This window comes from Macrotis lagotis, chromosome 1 (assembly GCF_037893015.1).
Source record: "Macrotis lagotis isolate mMagLag1 chromosome 1, bilby.v1.9.chrom.fasta, whole genome shotgun sequence".
In the NCBI taxonomy this organism is placed as follows: domain Eukaryota; kingdom Metazoa; phylum Chordata; class Mammalia; order Peramelemorphia; family Peramelidae; genus Macrotis; species Macrotis lagotis.
The window spans coordinates 100044094-100066179 of NC_133658.1; the positions used below are offsets into that span (position 1 = coordinate 100044094).

Here is a 22086-nt window from a genome sequence, read left to right on the forward strand (position 1 = left end):
TCTTTTTTTACTTGTGGGGTCAATGGGGTTAAGTGACTTGGCCAAAGTCACACAGCTAGTAAGAATATCAAATGTCTGAGGCTGGATTTCAATTCGGGTCCTCCTGATTCCAGGACTGGTGCTCTAGATGCTAGCTGCTCCTAGGAAATACTATTTTAGTTTCTTCATTTTACATATCAAGAGAAGTATGGCAAAGTGGATAGATCTTAGTCTCATGAGAACTTGGGTACAAGTTCTTGCCTCTGACCCATATTAACAGTGCTCTATTGAACTCTGAGACCACAAGTTGCAGAAAGGTGCCAACCTACATTGAAAGAGTTCTCTCAGTTAGGAGAACATAGTACTAATGAAATCATGAGCTCAATTCCTATCTCTTCATTATATAGATGAGAAAAATTGGGTCCCACAGAGGATGTGACTTAAGTTTGTTTTAACTCTTTAGGGCTGAAAAATCAAGTTTCTTGACTCCCAGTATATTGTTTATTATGTATACTATAGAGCTGTGAATTCTCTATCTGGTTTATAAGTCTTGGGGGCAGAGACCATCATGCTATAAGAATCATTTAAAATATTTAAATTCTTAGTTTTGGCCAGTTGCAGAGATAAAACAATGAAAGGAAAAATAGCAACAGATAGCCCTGAACACAAGCATGGGGGGGAAGATTCTAAATTTATGACATTTTAATATCTGTAGAAATATGGAAAATAAAGGGTGGCTAGGTGGCACAGTGGATAAAGCACTGGTCCTGGAGTCAGGAATACCTGGGTTTAAATCTGGTCTCAGACACTTAATAATTACCTAGCTGTGTGGCCTTGGGCAAGCCACTTAATCCCATTTGCCCTGCAAAAAAAAACCTTAAAAAAAAGAAATATAGAAAATGGAGGTTGAGGGGAGGAGGAGAAGAAGAGAATGTGTTTGTAAGGTATTCTTTTTGTATATTAACCTTTCAGTAGAATTGAAATCCTATCTTACCCTAATACTGTTAAATAGATAAATATACATCTAATGTAGGTGTGTGTGTGTATTTAATGCATCAAATTTTGTTTTATTTCTAAATAGTCTTTTCTTTCTGACAGGTAGCTGTTGCTTCCGCATCAGATAATAGTGGAGAGGATCTAGAGAGTGAAGAGGAAGTGAGACCCAAAAGGCAGATTGCTAAGCGTAGCACAGCTCGGAACAAAAAACGGAGAGTTGTTTCAGACTCAGAGAGTGACATTGGTGGTTCTGATGTAGAATTTAAGCCAGATACCAAGGAAGAAGGGAGCAGTGATGAAGCAAGCAGTGGAATGGGTGAAAGTGATAGTGACATGGACAGTCCCGCCAAAGCTGCCCCAAAACGGAAGAGGGGACCTACTGTGAATAGTTCCCTCAAGAGGAAAAGCTTGGGAGGTTGTGCTCCTAATGTACCTAAACGAGTAGTAGGAGTTTCGTCAGAAACAAAGAATACATTGAGTTCTTTCTCTGCTCCACAGAACTTTGAGTCCCAAACCCATGTGAGTGGAAGTGGTGATGGGAGTTGTGGCTCAACTCAGTGGTACCATGAAACTCTAGAATGGTTAAAGGAGGGAAAGAGGAAAGATGCGTGTAGGAGGCGGCCAGATCATCCTGATTACGACCCAAACAGTCTCCATGTCCCTGAGGATTTCCTTAATACCTGTACTCCAGGAATGAGAAGGTGGTGGCAGATCAAGTCTCAGAACTTCGACCTAGTGATCTTCTATAAAGTGGGGAAGTTCTATGAGTTATACCACATGGATGCAATCATTGGGGTCAATGAGCTGGGGCTGGTGTTTATGAAAGGCAATTGGGCCCATTCAGGTTTCCCAGAAATTGCATTTGGTAGATATTCAGATTCCTTAGTTCAGAAGGGTTACAAAGTTGCTCGAGTTGAGCAGACAGAGACCCCTGAGATGATGGAAGCTCGCTGCCGAAAGTTGGCTCACATATCCAGATTCGACAAGGTGGTGCGGAGAGAGATATGCCGAATTATTACCAAGGGAACACAGACTTACAGTGTGCTGGATGGTGAACCTTCGGAAAGCAACAATAAATATCTGCTGTGTGTCAAAGAAAAAGAAGAGGAAGCTTCTGGTCACATGCGTTTGTATGGTGTTTGCTTTATTGACACCTCTGTGGGCAAATTTTATATGGGTCAATTTTCAGATGATCGTCATTGCTCCCGATTTAGGACTCTGGTGGCACATTACACTCCTGCACAGATATTGTTTGAGAAAGGAAATCTCTCTGCTGAAACAAGGAAAGTCCTGAAGGGTTCTTTATCTTCTTCCATTCAGGAAAGTCTGACACCGGGCTCTCAGTTTTGGGATGCAGCCAAAACCTTGAGAACACTTCATGAAGAAGGATACTTTAAAGAAAAGCTAAATGTGGACGATGGGGTGGTGTTACCCCCTGTACTTAAAAGCATGACATCAGAGTCTGACACCATTGGCTTAACACCTAATGATAAGAGTGAGCTGGCATTGTCTGCTTTGGGTGGTTGTGTATTCTACCTCAAAAAATGCCTTATAGATTATGAACTTTTGTCTATGGCCAATTTTGAAGAATACATTCCTGTTGATGCTGATATGGTAAAAGCTGTGAAGCCTGGTGCTATCTTTGCTAAGAGAGATGGTCGAATGGTGCTGGATGCTGTGACCCTGAGCAATCTGGAGATTCTCCAGAATGCAGGAAATGGCTCCACGGAAGGGACACTGTTAGAGAGGATTGATACTTGCTGTACTCCCTTTGGGAAGCGGCTCTTAAAGCAATGGCTCTGTGCTCCACTTTGTAACCCATCTTCAATCAATGACCGTTTAGATGCGATGGAAGATCTCATGTCTGTGCCTGACAAAATTAGTGAAGTAGTTGACCTTCTGAAGAAACTTCCAGACCTTGAGAGACTATTGAACAAGATTCATAGTGTTGGCTCTCCATTAAAGAGTCAGAAGCACCCAGACAGCAGAGCTATAATGTATGAAGAAACCACTTACAGCAAAAAAAAGATTGTTGATTTCTTGTCTGCTCTGGAAGGATTCAAAGTGATGTGCAAAATTACTGGAATTATGGAAGAAGTAGTAGATAATTTCAAGTCCAAAATCCTTAAGCAAGTAATTACACTCCGGACCCAGAATACAGGGGGTCGTTTCCCTGAATTGAGCACAGAATTGAACCGATGGGATACAGCCTTTGATCATGAAAAAGCTCGAAAGACTGGAATAATTACTCCCAAAACAGGATTTGACTCTGATTATGACCAAGCATTGGCTGACATCAAGGATAATGAGCAGAGCCTCTTAGACTATTTAGAGAAACAACGCAAACGGATTGGCTGCAGGTCCATAGTCTACTGGGGTGTTGGCAAAAATCGCTACCAACTGGAAATTCCAGAAAGTTTCACATTGCACGATTTGCCAGGGGAATATGAACTGAAGTCCACCAAGAAGGGCTGTAAACGATACTGGACAAAGGACATTGAGAAGAAGCTTGCTGATCTGATGAATGCTGAGGAGCGGAGAGATGTATCACTGAAGGACTGTATGAGAAGGCTCTTCTTTAATTTTGATAAAAATTATAGGGACTGGCAGACTGCTGTGGAGTGCATTGCCGTGTTTGGTAAGACTAGTGAATTATTCTTTATTCAGATCTGGAGAAGCATTACTGTCTTCTAAATTAATATTTGTGTTGCTATTAATGAGAAAATATTACTATGTATTTGCCACTGTGTTAGCACTACAGATATAAAAAAAGGTAAGAGATAGGCCTAATTTTTTGTTTGTTTTTGCAAGGCAGTGGGGTTAAGTGACTTGCCCAAGGTCAAACAGCTAGGTAATTTTGTGTCAGAGGCTAGATTTGAACTCAGGTCCTCCTGACCCAGGGATGGTGTTCTATCCACTGTGCAACCTAGCTGCCCTGGGTCTAATTGTTAAGACTGAGATTGTAATCCTAATAAATGTCTTAGACATTTGCTTTTTTTTAATCATCATTTAAACTTCACAGATACTACTGGTAGATTTTGGCAAATGCATAACAGCCCTCTCTCTAGACAAAGGAAGTATCACATCTGTGATAATAGTATGAAATATCATGGAGAAATTATTTGCTCCAACCTTGAAACACAATGAAAAGGCAACTTCTTTTACATGTCTTTTCTACTCAAGTACTTTACATTTCTCTAAATCCTTTGAATAATAAATTTAAGGAATTTTTAGTAAACAGTCATTTCTTCAGTCATTTTTTGCTTTTTTTTAAATCCCTTACTATTTTTCTCTATAATGAAAGACTACTATAGTAAAAAGACTACCAAATCATGAGTCAAAGTTCTGACTTCTAGTCCTAGCTCTGTCTTTGAGCTATTGGACACTCAACCTCCATTCAGATCATTATCATTATTAAACTTGCTTCTAGCTCTCCAATCCTATTATTTTATATAGTTAACTTTTATCTTAGGAATGTTTATCTGTACAGTTTAATAATTTATCCTTGAAAACTGATTATTTTTTCTAATATATTTACGAAATTGAGTTTGGCTCGATTTCTGTATATTTCTGTTTACAATTTCTATTAAAGCTAAAGTGTCTAGACCAGTTATTTCATCTGTAATCTGTATGCAGTCCATAGGGATCTTTATAAACTGTTTAGTGGCCTCTATTTTCTTAGCTTGTATTTTTTTACAATTTATATTTAAAGATAGTTTTCAACATTTAATTTTTTTCTCCTCTACCCAAGACAAATGATCTACATAGGGTACACATCTACAATCATGTTAAACATATTTCCCTGTTTTAAAATGTTTCTACATTTTCATTTAATGAAAGAAGAATCAGAACAAAAAGGACAAAACAAGAAACTTAAAAGTGAAAATAGTATGCTTTGATCAGCAATCAGACTTTAGTTCTTTCTATGGAAGTGGTCGCATTGTCTTTGATCACTGTACCTGCAGAGCAGAGCAAAGCAAAATTCATCATAATTGATCATCTCACAATGTTGCTATTATTGTATACAGTGTTCTCCTGGTTCTTCTCACTTCACTTGGCATCAATTCATGGGTTATTTCTTAGGAGATTATGGTTGAAAAGGCAGGATGGGAACTGAACCAATTTTTCCTAACATGGAAGCCAGTATTTTCTTTGCTTTTGATCTTCTAAATGCTATTAAAATATTTTCTTTTAAAAATTCCTCCCCGTCACCTGAATCTTTAAAATTTAATTAAAAAATTAAAATGTCACTTCTCAATAACTCCCCTTTTATTTCACTAGAAGACTGTCATAAAAGAAATATACAGTTAAGGAAAGCTGACATTGAATGTTTCATTCTGTACCTCTGGTTCACTGTCTGAACTGTGTAAAAGCAAGGCATATTTCACCAATAATCCATCAGTTGTAGTTAAGTAGTTCAAAGTTGTTGTTTTTTGTAGATTTTCCTTTTATTCAGTTTTCTGGTTATAACCTCTAATGTATGTATTCTTTTTAACTGTTTTTTTTTTAAAACATTTCATTTCTTTATAAGTGATCATTTTGTCAGATCAGGTAATATTTCTTATTCTCCATGAAATGTCAGTGATTATGCTTTTTTTGGATGCAATAATCCAGATCCAAAAAATCCAATGGTATTTGAGCCCTATTTGTGGGAGCTATTAGATTTTTAAGGAACATGCCTTTCCAGTTTAAAATCAAACCAGATTGAGGACATTTAAAAAACTTGTCAATAGGATTTACATTTCTTGTATTCCCTAGAAAATATGTTATGTGCTCTGAAAAGTATTTCTATTAGTAATACAAAATTATATTTTAATTGCATCTGATGCTTTATCCTTTTTTCTTTTTAATAGATGTCTTATTATGCTTGGCTAACTATAGTCGAGGTGGTGATGGTCATATGTGTCGTCCAGTAATCCTAATACCAGATGAGGATATTCAACCCTTCTTGAAGCTTAAAGGATCTCGACATCCATGCATAACAAATAATTTTTTTGGTGATGACTTTATTCCTAATGACATTATAATAGGCTGTAAGGAAGAAGATTCAGAAGATAGTACTTGGGATGCTTATTGTGTGCTGGTTACTGGACCAAATATGGGGGGCAAATCAACCCTCATGAGACAGGTAAATTAATCTGTAAGTATTTTTCTGTGTCAGCAAGGTGGCACAGAGCCCTGGATCTGGAGTAAGGAAGATCAACGTTCAAATCTTGCCTCAGATACTTGCTTGCTAGCTTATTGCCCTTGGGCAAGTCACGTAACAGTTTGCCTCAGTTTCCCTTATTTGTAAAATGAGCTAGAGACCACTTTAATATCTTTTTTTTTTTTAAGGTTTTGCAAGGCAGTGGGGTTAAGTGGCTTGGCCAAGGCCACACAGCTAGGTAATCATTAAGTGTCTTGAGGCTGGATTTGATCTCAGGTACTCCTGATTCCAGGCCAGTGCTCGATCCACTGCGCCACCTAGTTGCCCCTACTTTAATATCTTAAGAGTACCCAATATGGGATCTCAAAGAGTCTGAAGCAACTGAAAGGACTAAACCATTTTTCCAGTGTCATTAAAATATTCTGTACTTATAAATAATATATAAATAATAAAAATAATCTAGTAAATCTTTAATACTAATTTAAAAGCAAATCTTTCTAATTTTCAATTATTAACCTATAATATTTCCAGTTTAATTTTATAGTTCTTTTTTGAGAAACCAATGGGAAATGAATAGTTTTTTAGGTTTTACTATGTTCTTACTAAAGTGAAGAAAAATAAGCTATACCTTAAAATGGGTGTAAGGGATAGTCTTAACTCTTTTTTTCCCTTGACAAATTCTGGCCCTAGTAAAACAAGTTTTTTTTTTTTAAGATAACCCAGGCATTGAGACTGTTTTGCTAGGTCAAGCACACATTCTGTGAGGAGGTGTTGAACAGAATTGTGGGAGTCAGGAAGACCCGAGTTTTAGTAGTAACTTTTTAGTAGTAATTTTTTAATCAGGTGAGCTAGAAGCTTTGTGTCTGTTGGCTTTTAATGTTTGTTTTTAATGTTCACAGGCTGGTCTTTTGGTTATAATGGCTCAGATGGGTTGTTATGTTCCTGCTGAAGTTTGTAGTTTCACACCTGTTGATAGAGTGTTCACTAGATTAGGTGCTTCAGACAGAATAATGTCAGGTAAGTTAGATTGTTTTGCTCTGCTATCAGTTTCATGTTTTAGATTTTAGCCACTTGTTAAATTGGGTCTTATTTTTCAAAGGAAATTTATAGGCAAGTAACTTGTGGCCCTTGCATAACAATTAGGACTATAGGGTACCACTAAACATTCTTGAGCTTGTGATTGTTTGAATTTGTCCTTGAACCTATTGAATGATTATTGTCCCCATTTTTGCATGTCAGGTGAAAGTACCTTTTTTGTTGAAATGAATGAGACTGCCAGCATCCTACAGCATGCAACAGAACATTCCTTGGTGCTCATGGATGAATTAGGTAAAACCCTAAGATTCAAGTGGATAGGGGAGACTAAGCAAAAAAGAAAGTTTGTGACCCTTCTTAATTCTTGTATAGGTAGAGGCACTGCAACTTTTGATGGTACAGCTATAGCCAATGCAGTTGTTAAAGAACTTGCCGAGACCATAAAGTGTCGCACTTTATTTTCTACACACTACCATTCATTAGTAGAGGATTACTCCCAAAATGTTGCTGTGTGCCTAGGACACATGGTATGTAACTGTTGCTTAAAGGGAATTACAGTTTGGGAAACAGCTCAATACCTCCATAAATACAGATATAATCAAGTCATGATAAATGTTATCCTTTTAGGCATGCATGGTTGAAAATGAATGTGAAGACCCAAGCCAGGAAACCATCACCTTCCTTTATAAATTTACTAAAGGTGCTTGCCCTAAAAGCTATGGATTCAATGCAGCACGGCTTGCCTGTCTTCCTGAAGAGATTATTCAGAAAGGCCATAGGAAAGCAAAAGAATTTGAGAAGATGACCCAATCATTGAGACTATTTCGGTAGGTTAATCGTACTAGTCATTCAAAAATAGTCTTTGGAAGATACTGGGTACATATAATAAGAACTTGGGACAGATATAATTGGGAAATAGTGGGCACTGCAAGAGGAAAATTAAGACTAACTTTTTTTATCCTTTGTTTTTAGGGAAGTTTGCCTGGCTCTTGAAAATTCAGCTGCAGATGTCCAGGCCGTTCGCAAGTTGTTGACTTTGATCAAGGAAATATAAGCTTAAGCAATTTCTGACAAAGGTGGTAAAATTCAGACAACATTATGATCTAATAAACTTTATTTTTTAAAAATGACCATTTTTTCCATTTTCTTTCCTAGGAAATTAAACCCTTTTAATTCTTACCTACCCTCTACATAATGGTTATTGAATACTTCACAATATATTAAGTCTAGATGTTATGGTACATGCATATACTTTCAGGCTGTTTGATTACCCACTGTCACCAATACACATAAATGGGGGGGGGAAGCTATGAAACTGTATAGGGCTGTATATATACTTGTCTCAGCTTCATTAGAGCAGGAAATTTGTTTTAATTTCCAGCAGTTATGTCTAGACTGTTCAAAAAAAAACTATGAACAGATTAAAATACAGGACTGTTTTGAGGAGACTTTCTAAAGTGTACTTTAAAACATAGTAACTTTACCTTTCACAAAATTTAGTTACAAGAATACTTTGTTTTACAGTGCATCTCTTCCTAGGAAGTCTCATTAAAACATTCAGTTTCTCTAGGGGTGATTTGATTGCTGCTAGGACAGGGAAGGGAAGGAAATAATAGTCTAACTTTCTTAAAGGATACCAGAAACATTGCTGGATATAATTTAAGATTAGTGTTTTCTCTTTCATAGAAAGAACGTACATACTGGGACATGAGTACAGTTACAGCAAGTCTAGGTGTGCTAACAAAATGGGACACATTCAAGTACAATTTTGCTTGAAATTAAAAACAAACTACATGAGATTAAAGCATTAAAATCATATCTCAATCTGAATACATGTTAAAAAAATCAAAAATGCAGAAGTGCTAGCTCACATTTTTTTTACCATATTACAAAAGCAATTGGTACCCATGTCCATAAAAGCAGCAACAATGCTGCCTGTCTACTGAATAGTACTACTGCAAAGTGGACTGCGTTCAATGCTAGTTGTAAAAACACCAGCTTTACAGAAGTTGGTATCTGTACAAAATTGCAGCTTATTTTCTTCACTTCTGTCCCTTCAAAAAGTCTTTACACAGTAATGCTAAAACACCCAGTTCTGTGATCCTGAGTCAATATATTGCCACTTTCTTTTTGGTAGGTTGAGCTTCATAGTGTCAACACCTTACACATCCATTTTACAGTCTCTTCCTGCAGAAATGGGCAAGTATCTTCCTCCAAAAGTTTTTAAGTTTTAAGTTAGAATGGCAGAACTCTCCTTGGAGAGGAAATTCAATTGTGCTGCAACGTATTAGATTCTATAGGTGGAGCAGAGTCATATAGTGTATCTGTGTCATGTGTAGGCTCGCCGGCTAATGTACAGGGGTTAGACAGTGTTCCAGCACCACAATCACAGAAAAACCTGGAGAATGACAAAACATCCGTTAGCATTTGGAAGAAAAAAAGGTCCTAATAATATTACTAATAGTAGGCTTACATACCTATCATGTCTAATAAATTCTACGTCGTGTCCCTGATGGCACTTCTTAATGCAGTTCACACATATGGCATTACGATCTGTGGTGTTACATGTATGGCATCTAAAAAGCATTAAGTACAAAATTAGTTATGCATTAGATTTACCTTTTGTCACGGAATTATCTGATTTGATTGGCTCTAATCAACCCTGAAGGACTGAATGGGATATTTATCTAGAATTGCCTCACCTCAAAAGCTCCATTGTTTATTCCAGGGTAAGGTGGGTTATACCTGTTTTATTCTCTAAATGATTTTAGGTTAAATCCTTAATCCAGAAAAATGGGTTTAAAAAAAAATTCTGCTGTCTTATACCTAGCACACAAGAATCAACTTATTCTATTGTAGACTCTTCCTACCCACTATAGAAAGAGTAATGATGAGGGAATGTGACATGAACTATATTTTTTTTTGTGGGGGGAGGGGTGGGGAGAGGGTTCTACACAGATGAAACAGAACTAGATCAGACATGTTTGATCACTTCGGCCTGTGAGTAGGAACATTTTTCTAGACCACTGGGGGCGCACAATGATGAGATTACAGGCACAGACCCCACCAAAAGTTTGGAGTGAGGGATAAGAAACCCAGTCTATGCTTCCAGAGCCCACAATTAATTTAGAAAGTAACATACCTGTAGAAGTCATGCATGGGATAGCTGGTATAGCTTGATATTTTATATAAGCATTGGCCTCTACTAACAGCCTTTTCTATGGCATCTTGGTTGTTCATTATTTTGTTATCTGGAATAAAAGATAAAACTATGAAAAAATTTTCACAGGTAGACCTCAGGCAAGTTTAAACAAGTAACTGAAATTTCCACTAGTCCCACATGTTGCTTTTTAGTGGCCTAAAAGATGACCCACTTTTTCGCTGAGCTATTTCAGCAAAATGCCACTTAATTTATAGGGCTTTTTTTTCTACTGTTTGCCTAGCAGTCTTAACTCTTGAAATTATTTCATTTACAAACACAGTTTTGGATTTGAGTGCTAGTGATGACAACTGCAACTCAATTTTTAACTTTAATACAATATTTGCAAAAGAAAGATACCATGTAACATTTTCCAAGGAAGCTTTAACATTTGAAATTGCCTCAGTCACAAAATATCCTCTGTATTGGTCATTTTCTTGTATTCATTTTTAAAGAACTATCTGCAAAATATAGACTCCAACCTACCTTTCATTGTTACATTAACACCAGATGCTAGAAATAAGCCTCCAAACCGGTTGTTAAAAATTTGATTGCCTTCTAGTGTTGCAGTTGCATGATTTGTAATTTCAATACCTGAAGAAGTTAAAGTCTTGTTTTACAATGAGTTGAAAATTATTAGAATGATTAATATAAAATATTACAGGGCAAAGAAATTCAATGACTAATGTTTATACACACTTAAATGAAAATATCTGTTGAATACAGTTATCCATTTTTATGGCATCTCATTTTTGTTGATAAAGACTACACAATAAAGAATAACAGTAAAATTACTTTTTATTCATTGAGAAATCAAATAGTGAGGAGGGAGAAATGGTCCAAAGAGTACATTTTTTTTTTAGGTTTTTGCAAGGCAAATTGGGTTAAGTGGCTTGCCCAAGGCCACACAGCTAGGTAATTATTAAGTGTCTGAGACCCGATTTGAACCCAGGTACTCATGACTCCAAGGCCGGTGCTTTGTCCACTACACCACCTAGCCGCCCTGAAAGAGTACATTATTAACTAATATACTGCATCAGACAAATCCAACTATTTCAAAGATTTAACTTGATTATGTTTTCTGCTAAACAACGATTTAGTATGCATGGCATATATATCACATCTACAGCAAAGGTCAAGCCTCAAAGATTGAACACTAGAATTAAACATGTCCTTTAATGGTTTTATAAATACAAACCTGCAGCAAATCCATCAAATATTCTGTTTTTCCTTAAGACTGGATGACTATTAGTGCTGATGAGTACACCAGCTTGAGCATTTCTGAAAATATCATTCTCTTCAAGGAGACCTATAAAAAATGCCCAGATATTTGTTAATAAAAACTTGAATACATAAACAAGAGATTAAAATCTTAGGGAAAAATCTGGAATGAGAAAGGGATAGACAATCTGAACTGAGACTCCTTTTTTAAAAATTATAAATTTTACAATTTCCCCCCATCTCGCTAGACTCTTATTCTTAAGATAATTGAAAAATCTATCTTGGATGCACAGGAATATACCAAAGATTTCAAGGGGCATGTAGAAAAATTTGTGATTTTTGGTTAATGGAAGTATTGATAGTATCTAGAGATAAATATTTAGGCTTAAAAGGGAATTGGTTTCGGGTTAGTTTTTTTTTTAATTTAAGGCAATGGGGTTAAGTGACTTGCCCAAGGTCACGGAGGTAGGCAGTTATTAAGTGTCTGAGACTGCATTTGAATTCGGGTACTTCTGACTCCAGTGTCAGTGCTCTATCCACTGCGCCACCTAGCGGCCCCTAGGTTAGGTTTTAACAAAAATTGCACACAGAAGAAAGCAGGATTCAAACCTTAGGACTAGAATTCATTCATCACAATTGTTTGTTTTTCAATGTAACTAAGATCCCGAGTTGAGCTGAGAGTTCCTGTGAATTTGTGCAACATTCTAACAATAAGAGATTTGAACACACTGGTCTTGCTAGTTTGAAAAACACCTTAAGGCTAGCTTTAATGTAGAGTACAATTCATCAACCTTTTAACTGTAAGATTAGTTACAAAGTAACTGCATGCAGATCTGTAATGATGCCTACTACTTAGTAATTCTTTTTACAGACCTGAACAAAGGCAAAACCAAGTATGAGATTGAGGGGTTGTGGGCTGCCATGTTGGCAAAAAAGCTGTAAAGCCTGCCTCATTACTTGGTGACTTCATTAGCTCCATATTTACAAAACCTTATGGTAACTGGATGTGAAAAATGCCTCAATACAAAAAACCAACTCCATATATTTAAAGTAAGATGTTTTTAATTTACTAAAATTTATCAAACCCTCTATATGAAGAAAATGGTCATGGCATTTAGAGTTAAATTTTAGCAAATAAGATAGATTACCACTAAAAATGAAAAGGCAGGTCATTGTCAATTTTCAGGGATAAAGACCCTGAATAACCTTAGAATATTGAAATGTTTCATGACAGTATTGCTCCAATGGATTTATGATCTTATTTCATTAAAGCACCTAGGTGCATGGATACATCCACCCCCCCCCCAACACATACACACCCAGAACTCCCCAAGTCTTTTCCCTCAACAAGTTCATATTCTATTGGGAACAAATAATATAGATACAAAAAAGTAAGCACAAAACAAATGTGAGGAAATTAGTAAATGTCATTAAAGTGGTACTTAAGATGAGCTTTAAAAGAAATCAGCAAAAAACCCATAATCTTACGTACTTTTGCTATCTTATTTTTTTTCCCTTAAGGATATGATGTATAGCATAAAAATAATGAAAAAGACGTAAAAAGACTGCCGTATAAGGGGGGATGGGGGGAGGGAAGTGAGATTAGGGGAAAAATTATAAAATTCAAAAATAAATACATTAAAAAAAAATCAAGTCTGAGGCAAAGGTAGAAGAATTGAGAAGAATAAATGCCTAACAAATCTGATTAGAATGCCACAATGTGCTTGGAGGTATACTGGAGCCAACTATAAAAAGGTTTTGCTAGATAAACAGAGGAGTCTAAACTAGGGTACTCCCCCTTCCACAGATAATATTATTCATAACCAGGCAATTTGGATAAATACAAAAGGATAATGAACATGTTAAATGAAAATACCTCGGCCTCCATTAAATATACAGATGCCTCCATCTCTTCCATCATGTATTTTATTTCTTCTTAGTGTAGGATTACTATCTGTCTTAATCCAGACCCCAGCCATTGCATTATCAAAAATTTCATTGTCTTCTATACAGCCTAGACCTAAAGAAAAAAATATTGGAATTAAACTACTTGGGCAGTGTTAAAAATATTATTAACCCCGAGAAAGATAAGTACCAACCTACCAGAATTATAAACTAGAATTCCACCATTTTGGCCTCCCCAGATCTTGTTGCGTCTAATTTTGGGGTTGCTTCCAGTTCTATGGGTAAAATAGAAAACACCACTTAAATACTTTTACACTTTTTAGAACTGAAATGTTTGCAAAATTTGTAGCTAATCATAGTCAACATTTATTATATTTTATGACAACAAATAAACCAAAACCTAAGAATTCTTGATCACTATAAACTATTAAACTCCCTCCAAATATATACTTCAGTAATGAATTAATCTACTAGAGAGGTAGAGCTTTCAGAGTGGTTTGCCACAATTATGACCTTTCTCCATTTTCAACACACTGAGGAAACTTCACCCATATGCTTATCTTTAAATATTTCTAAAGGATAAAGACGACAAGGGCAGCAGTAACTTTGTGCCACCTTTCCTACTTGTGGCATAAAATAGTGAGAACTCCAGATAAAAAGGGAGATGAGAGACAACTAAATTGTGCTAGAACTTTTAGTTCTTGAAGTTAGGGGAGAAGAGAATTAGGTACAGTTTTACTTCTGATGTCCCTAAAACAAAACAAAACAAAATTCCAGTTTTTTACCTTATTTGAACTCCTGAGTACATATGATTATAGATGTCATTGTCCTCTAAAACTCCATGTCCATTGTCATAAAAGTAAACACCAACCTAATATTAAAAAATGTTATGTCAAAAGAAACAGAAAAAGGCTTATACCAAAATATTTTTCATCTGGTGAAAAAAAAATACCTGCTTGCCACTGTGTATTCTGTTTCTCCTCAATACTGGAGTACTTCCTGTGGTCACCCAAACTCCAGCCAGAGTATTACTGTAAACTTCATTTTCTTCTATCACACCTTGTCCTTTTTCATGCTAAATAAAAATCATTATTCACATTAAAGACCATTTAGAGATACAAATAATTGTTTAGGAGATTTAAAAAATGGTTAAGACCACACCATTATTGCTTTTGCTCAAACTCCACCTTTGAGAAACCAATGACACTGTACTGTTAATGCTGCTTTGTGCTTCCAAGTCGTGAATTATCTCATTAATTTTTTGGGTGGAAAAAAGGCAATCAATTAGGTGACTTGCCCAGGGGACACACAGCTAGGAAGTGTCTGAGGTCAAATTTGAACTCAAGTTCTTCATAATTCCAAAGGCCAGGAATTAATCTTCAATTTTACCTTTAGAAGTAGAATTTCTCCTTTGCCTTAAATCAATATTCACAAATATCTATGTATTTTAAGATCTTATAGAATTTTCATTCTTATAAAATAATGTTGACTTTTAGCAGTATAATTAAAATGAACCATGTTTTAACATCAATTCGTCACTCTCCTGAAATCTCCTCTATGCCTACTAGATTGTAATAAGTTCCTTGAGGGAAGATTTGGCTCAGTAAATTTTTGACTACTTTAAAGTTCCTCAAAAACACTAAGCACTTAAATGTTGGTTGACTTAATAGATTTTCGTCAGAGTTAAAAAGGTGCTAAAGAATGATAAAAGTTGAAAATTTGTTGACTAACAATAAGTTGCTCAATTATATTTGAATATTAAAACTAAATTTAGTGTTTCCTTTTTGGGGAAAAAAGGCAAATCAGGGAAAAGATGATTATGGAAGAATTCTAGTCAAGAAGGCTATCTGGTTTATCTCAGACTTCTATATATATAACTAGCTGCTCTAAAATGTTACTGAAGATTTACCTTCTATTAGGATAAACCTGTTATTAACTACAGGATAAATTTCTTTAGAACATTTTATTCTCTAAAGTTAAAGGAAAGAAATATTTTAATTAAATTTAAAAACTCGTTAAGTATCTTCTACAAAGATTCTAAACTGAACTGGGCAGTCCTACTTGAGGAATCTACAATCAAATATTAAAAGTACAGTTCCCTGATCTTATATTTTAATATTTACTTATAGAATTATAATCAGTAACTCACCACATAAATTCCACCATGCTGACCATCATGTATTTTATTATGTCGAACAATAGGACAACTATTTGTCCTGATCTGAATTCCTGCTAATGCATTACCTGTTGGGAAATATTATGATGTTAAAAAAAATAATCTAGATTTCAGTATAAAGGAACTCAAACTATAAAATAATTTTCCTGTTATATTTAGCAATGACTAGATTATTAGCAGAGAAGTTCAAGAGGAAAATTCCAAAATCATTAGAGCTATGAGAACACCAAGCTCATGAAACTGGGACTGTCCTGTAGAAAGGAAAGCTGGGGGATAAAAGTTTACACGAAGGAAAAGATATATAGTTCTCTTCATACTTAAAAAAAAACACTCAAATTCTAACATGAGGGACTCCAGTTATGTATTATAAATAAGAATTTCCTGAGGCAAAAACACTGGAATGGACTGCCAAGGAAACTTTTTTTTAACAGAATCTCTAAAAACCACATAGATTTGAAATTTCTTCTGCCCTGATTCCATGAAACCAAAAAAAACTATCATCTCACCATAAATGTCATTTCCTTCAATAAGGCCTCTTCCATCTCCAAAGATGTAAACTCCTCCTTGATTTCCATTAAATATCGAATTTCCCCTATAATTAAAATAAATGAATTTGTATGTATCCATATATAAGGGGGATATATATTATATCCACATGAATTTAGTTTATTTGCTAATCCTTTGCTATTTTGCTAATTTTTTTGAATATTCACAACTTATTTGCTGTGTAAGTGGAAAGTCTGCTTAGACAAATCAGATTGTTTTTAATCATATAAGAACTTTGTTGTACACATGCAGCCAGTAAGACTTGTTAAACTCCTATTTCATTCCTGTGGTCAAAGGAGGCAACACAAAACATGAAATATACAGGAACAGATATTCAGAATTTCATTATGTGCCAGCATCATAACTCAGGGATCCTTTGAGAGCTCACATACCAATATGGGAACTGAAAATTATAGGCTAATAAAAAATTCCCAAAAAGAAAGTTGCTTTTGAGAAACATTATGGCCTAGAACATTTATGTAAATAGTACATATTTAGAAACACCATGGCTTAGAACACATTTACATAACATGTATGTACACGTATAACAATATACATGTATTAAAGATACACATACCAAGAGTTTCTGAATTCAGATATGGTATTATACAAACAAGTTTTTAATACTGGCATTTCTGTCACATTACATTTAAGTTTTGTAAAATATAACAAAGCCAACATATCTCCTGACTTTCCATAACAATCCCACAGTGAAAGATTTTCCAGAAGTTATTTCTATCCATTAATATAAGATGTATAGATATTAATATAGATACCTTATTGTTGGGTCACTATTTGAGGTAATCCATACTCCTGCAAAATTATTTGCATAGATTTTATTCTCTATAAATTGTCCTCTTCCTTTTTCGTGAACATAAATGCCTCCAGTTTGACCGTGGTGGATTTCACATCGAACTACTGTAGGGTTGGCATAGGCTTTCACCTCAAAGCCTGCTATCCTATTCCTGTGTATATTACAGCTTTCAAAGTAACCCTGCAAACAGAGAAATGAATTACTTATATAAAAGCTATTTTCTAAAATGAATGGGAGCTGTTTAATCAAGAACTAATCACATACATTCAGTTACTAACATACTATGGTCAAGTCCATTTATATACAAACAATAGCTGGCAGTCTGGTGACTGACTCTACATTGCTCCCTACTATTATTTAGAATGTTGCTAACCTTTATGACTGCAGGCCAATAATAGCGTAGGAGAAGCAGAAGGAAGCCTAGAATGGCCTGGTATAATGAAAAGTCAACCCTTCAAGCTGAGACTGACAGAGGTCTTTTATTTTTACAGTTATCTCTTTTTAGTCCTCAAAGCAATCCTGGGGTAAGTCTACTTCTTTTTATAGATAACTTTTAACAGAGAAGTAATTTGGACAGTCCAAAAGATAGTAAAAGTACATGAGGATTTAAATGAAACTATCTTTCTGACTAAATCAGCCCCTTCTACAATGCTGCACAAATAAAATCACTTAACCTCTCACTGCCTCAGTTAATTCTTTAAAAAGTCTTATGTTGCATGCCATGGAATTACTTCACCAAGAATTAATTATACCTATAAAAATCAAAGAACACCCATCTTTCCCATAAAAAAAAAAAACCAAGTTACCCAATACCTAGTAGAGTGCTTCCTTGCAAATAAAAGGTATTGCATTATATGCAACATCACACATTTAGGATCCCCCACCTTTGCAAAGAACTGAAAGAATGGAAAGAGGAAAAAATACTAAAGAGTACATTCTACAGCTAATTCTCCCCCCCCCCCCCCCAGTTCCGAGCCCTCCACCCATTGGAGACAGTGTTCACTGTCCAGTTCCACATGTTAGAGCTGACAGGAAAAAAATACTTAAAATAGGCTGGTTAGCTTGTGAACATAGGCAAAGTCTATTTTAGTTTATGTATTCAAAGACAGAATCAGCATTTATATGTGCTTCTGCCATTCCCTACAAGGAAAAACAAGAGAAGGGGCCCAAACAGGAACACAGGCATAGGCTCAAAACTACAACCCTATCTATGTACCTCTCATTGCTGCTAGTAGTAACAATGAGAAAATCCCTTAAGATGATGGAGACTTCCGGGAGATTTCTTCCATAATGGCTCGGAAAAGGGGGAAAAAAACCCAGTCATAAGCAATATAGAGCTAATCATAAGGAAGATATTCTTTCCTCTGACTTTAATTTCAATAGTTAATCCCTAGTTCAAATGCTTTGAAAATAGTAGGTATATAATAAATAATGTTGGTTTTGTTGAATTCATATTAATTGAATCCCTTCTCCCTAAACCACCATCAGTGTCTTATTCTCATTTTTCTTAGTACTTGAGAGAGGGGAAATCTCTTTCAATCCCACTTCAAGGGGAATGCTTTTGTCACCCCGAATTGGAATGCTGGTATATAACAATGTTTCTATTAAAACTCTTAGTGCTAGTTAGAAATTGTAAAAGACTCCCCCCCCCCCCCCAATTCCCAGCAGTTTCTTCCTTCCCATATACATTGTTTTAAAAACATTTGGAACCATTAATAAATAAACTTATGTCCAATGCCAAGTTTTCAAGTACAAAAATCAAAGAACATTAGCGTATGTGGTTGCACTATATATATATATATATATACACACACACACACACACACACACACACACACACACACACACATATATGTATATAGTGGAACGCCAGTTTCAGAATTAGAAACAATTCTTGAAAATAATTTCAGTGCCAAGTGCTGATCTGCATTAGCAGTTTTCTCATCTGAGTTTCCTATACCAATGAAATACACAAGCCACAAGTATAGTCCAAAATTTCAGTTCAGTTTTGGAAATATATTAAAATGTAATATCAATTTCAAATATATTAAAGCATTGAAGATGCTTTCTTACTATAATTTAGAATCAAAATATGCTGAACATGATACAATATTTATTATATGAAAATGAAATAAAAATGCTAGATACACAGATATTGGTTACTTTTATATTTTTAATTACATATTGTTTTTAATCCCCCCCCAAAACCCTGCAATTTAGAATTACATTTACAGAGTAACTGATAAAGTTTTTGTTCTTTTTCCTGACAACTGTTTATCATTAATATGTAAAACCAATTCATGCCCATGACATGCCCCTCTATTGCCATTTGAATAACCTGCAATTTTGAGTATTCAAAGACTGTGGTGTTTCCATTATGCTGTGATTGAATATCATCTCTGGGAAGTGAACAGCTGGCTAAGTAGGTAGTTTCTGTGAGTGGGATTTAGATTTCTAGACTATGGCTCAGAACAAAAGAATGACAGACTCTTGATCAGGGATGAAGTACACCTAACAACTGCTAAGAATATATTTTCCCATTGTCTTAATAAAAATCTGATTACCACTACAAAGAATAGGGAAGGAAGAATACTATTTACAAGCCAGATAGTAGATACAATGTGGAAAAAATAGTATGGAGATACCTCAAAATTCACAAAAGACAAAATTCAATAAAGTAAACAGAAACAAAATCCATGGCCTCAAGTGTGCATAATGTTTAGGGCAAGCAGATTAAAATTATGTCTTTATTCAAGGAGGCAAATTTGCTCTTGCACATTACCACTGAGACTTGATTCTCTATTCACTGTGCATGGATTATTCTCAAGAGAGTTTACAGAAATAAAGCAAACATTTGGATTTATGGCACTTTGGTGCTTTTTTGGAGGGGGGGATGGTGGTGGTAATAAGGTCCATTCTTCCTCCCCCCACCCAAGCTTTTCAGTTAATCCCCCAATCTCCACTGAATTATAGCATTTCCAGCAAGGTATACTTGTTATTAATTCTATATTTGCTTTCTTTAGTGAAATTTCTATTTTATCATGTAGCATATCTAGACTATTGTGTTAAGAGTTTTAATGTCATAAGCCCAACAATGGGAAAGAATTTATTAGAAAATTTTTGATCAATGTTTTCCATTTCTCCTTACTGCTCTCCTGGCTTTATCCATGAATTCCCATGGGAATTAAACAGCTAAGCAAATAGTATTTAGATGGCTTAAAAATAACAGAATGGCAGGCTCCTGATCAGTATGCTTTATCCATTATTATACCAATGACCTTGAGATTGATTTGGCTTAGTGTATTTCTAAGCTTTCTGTAAACTTTGTTTTTAGCCTCCTTTACTGTTAGCTATTTTATAAAGTGACACAACTCATAATCTTCCACTGTTCTCTTTCTTACATAATATTTTATAAACGAATTTTATTTGGCTGTCACATGTCTTTAATTGGCAAGAAGATAAAGTATTGAATGGCAGAAGCAGTTCCTTGGCTCATAGGTAAGTTAAATTTCTTTACAAAAGCTGTGTTGGTCTTTTCCTATTTTTAACAATCTCACTGAATTATTTGTATAATTTTCCAACTTTCTTTGATTTGTCAAAACATAAATGAACAGGCTCCAATTATTTTCACAGTAGTACTTTTGCAAATGCTTGTCTTACGTATTGGAATTTGAGAAGACAAAGTCCTTGATGTCATTGAATGAATGATAAAATAAAAATTCTAATTTCTTTATTTGCTTTTCCAAGGAAAACTTATAAGCCATCTTTTGTTTATAGAACTTCCTTCCCATATTTATAAAAAGAACTTTAAAAGATTAATATAATTCACTTATTTCCCATTCACTTTTAGTCACTGAACAAGATTCTCACACAGTACCAAGAGCTAAGTTATAAGAGAGTTAAAAATAGTAAGATTCCTGGTACCTTCTGTCTTCCCTTTCTGTTATGGGTCACTATGCTATAGAAGTATAAGGGGCTAGACAGATCCAACAACAATCTTGTATTTCGGTTTCATAGCCTGCCATTGTCAAAGAATTTATAACCAAGTGGACAGTCCACTGGTGAGAAGCATTATCTGTTTTTAATATGACTTGAACTTCAACAACAATCTGGTACTAAAGACCACATTTTTTTCCATTATGGTAGAAACTACCAGAGCTAACACTCTATGGCACAATCTTTAAGAATCCAGGGTCACGTTCATGCCATGATGAGACAGACACCAGAGTAGAACAAAGTGGGGAAATCCATGTTGATTAAATATGGACTTTAAGGTATTTTTTTAGCCATCTCTGTATGTCCCAATCTGTGTATTTTTTGAAGGATTGAGAAGCAGTTGAAGCCTAGTGGAGAGAATGTTGCTTTGAAAGTCAGGAAGGCCTGTGTGTTCAAGTTAGACCTCTGGAAGATGAAAATTTGGTGACAAGTCACTGAACTTTCAGTGCTTCAAGCTACTCTCTAAAACCTCCAAGCAATTCTAATCTGCATTTATTGAAAGTGTTTCCCTATACTATGAAATTTCAGGTCTAGTCTGAGAAAAAAAGCTGGTTAGAGTCTTCTCTTTGAAATTACTGTAGATTTTTCTAAGTACATCTTATACTGTAGGGCTCAATTCCAATAATGTGGTGTTATCCAAATACCTCTAATTGCATACAATATCACTGACAAGGATATTTTGTTTGGATCTTATACACATCTTCATGATACTGGCAAACATTTTTAGTGATCAATTATCTATGTTAACAACCTTACTTGAAGTTAAAAAATCATGAATTTGTTGAACAGAATTGTCTCAGCAGCTGCACCTGTCAAACAGTCTTCTCTAAGGTTTTGATACACTTTGAAGAGTTTTTAAAACTGTATTACATCAAATCAATGGACTTCTCTATTCTGTATACAATTCAGGTGAATGCTTGTAAAGTTGGGTGGTCTGTTGTGAAATTTTTCCTGTTCCTTGCTCATGTTTTCAACTGATATACTAAACATGCAAAAATGACCTTCAAAAGCTTTTTACAGATCAGAAAGTTAATATGTATACTTTCTATGTCTATTTAATCAGCTTTTATTAA

General features: G+C 35.2%; 2 protein-coding genes across 4 annotated transcripts in view; one reads left to right on the top strand and one right to left on the bottom strand.

The window, feature by feature from the left end:
* MSH6 (mutS homolog 6) overlaps positions 1 to 8286 on the top strand; it is a 27626-nt gene extending 19340 nt beyond the window's left edge. The window contains exons 4-10 of the mRNA XM_074205454.1: positions 1078 to 3613; positions 5829 to 6103; positions 7021 to 7138; positions 7361 to 7450; positions 7529 to 7683; positions 7784 to 7983; positions 8129 to 8286. Coding sequence (XP_074061555.1) covers positions 1078 to 3613; positions 5829 to 6103; positions 7021 to 7138; positions 7361 to 7450; positions 7529 to 7683; positions 7784 to 7983; positions 8129 to 8210 — 3456 coding nt within the window. The 3' untranslated portion in view covers positions 8211 to 8286. The remainder of the gene's footprint in view (positions 1 to 1077; positions 3614 to 5828; positions 6104 to 7020; positions 7139 to 7360; positions 7451 to 7528; positions 7684 to 7783; positions 7984 to 8128) is intronic.
* Positions 6761 to 22086, bottom strand: part of FBXO11 (F-box protein 11) — a 123352-nt gene continuing 108026 nt past the window's right edge. For all 3 annotated transcript variants that reach the window (XM_074205480.1, XM_074205469.1, XM_074205488.1), the window contains exons 12-23: positions 16980 to 17197; positions 16164 to 16249; positions 15631 to 15725; positions 14434 to 14556; positions 14267 to 14352; positions 13680 to 13756; positions 13453 to 13596; positions 11554 to 11664; positions 10842 to 10949; positions 10299 to 10407; positions 9634 to 9732; positions 6761 to 9554 (exon numbers count right to left, since the gene is read on the bottom strand). In XM_074205480.1, coding sequence (XP_074061581.1) covers positions 9425 to 9554; positions 9634 to 9732; positions 10299 to 10407; positions 10842 to 10949; positions 11554 to 11664; positions 13453 to 13596; positions 13680 to 13756; positions 14267 to 14352; positions 14434 to 14556; positions 15631 to 15725; positions 16164 to 16249; positions 16980 to 17197 — 1386 coding nt within the window. In that variant the 3' untranslated portion in view covers positions 6761 to 9424. The remainder of the gene's footprint in view (positions 9555 to 9633; positions 9733 to 10298; positions 10408 to 10841; positions 10950 to 11553; positions 11665 to 13452; positions 13597 to 13679; positions 13757 to 14266; positions 14353 to 14433; positions 14557 to 15630; positions 15726 to 16163; positions 16250 to 16979; positions 17198 to 22086) is intronic.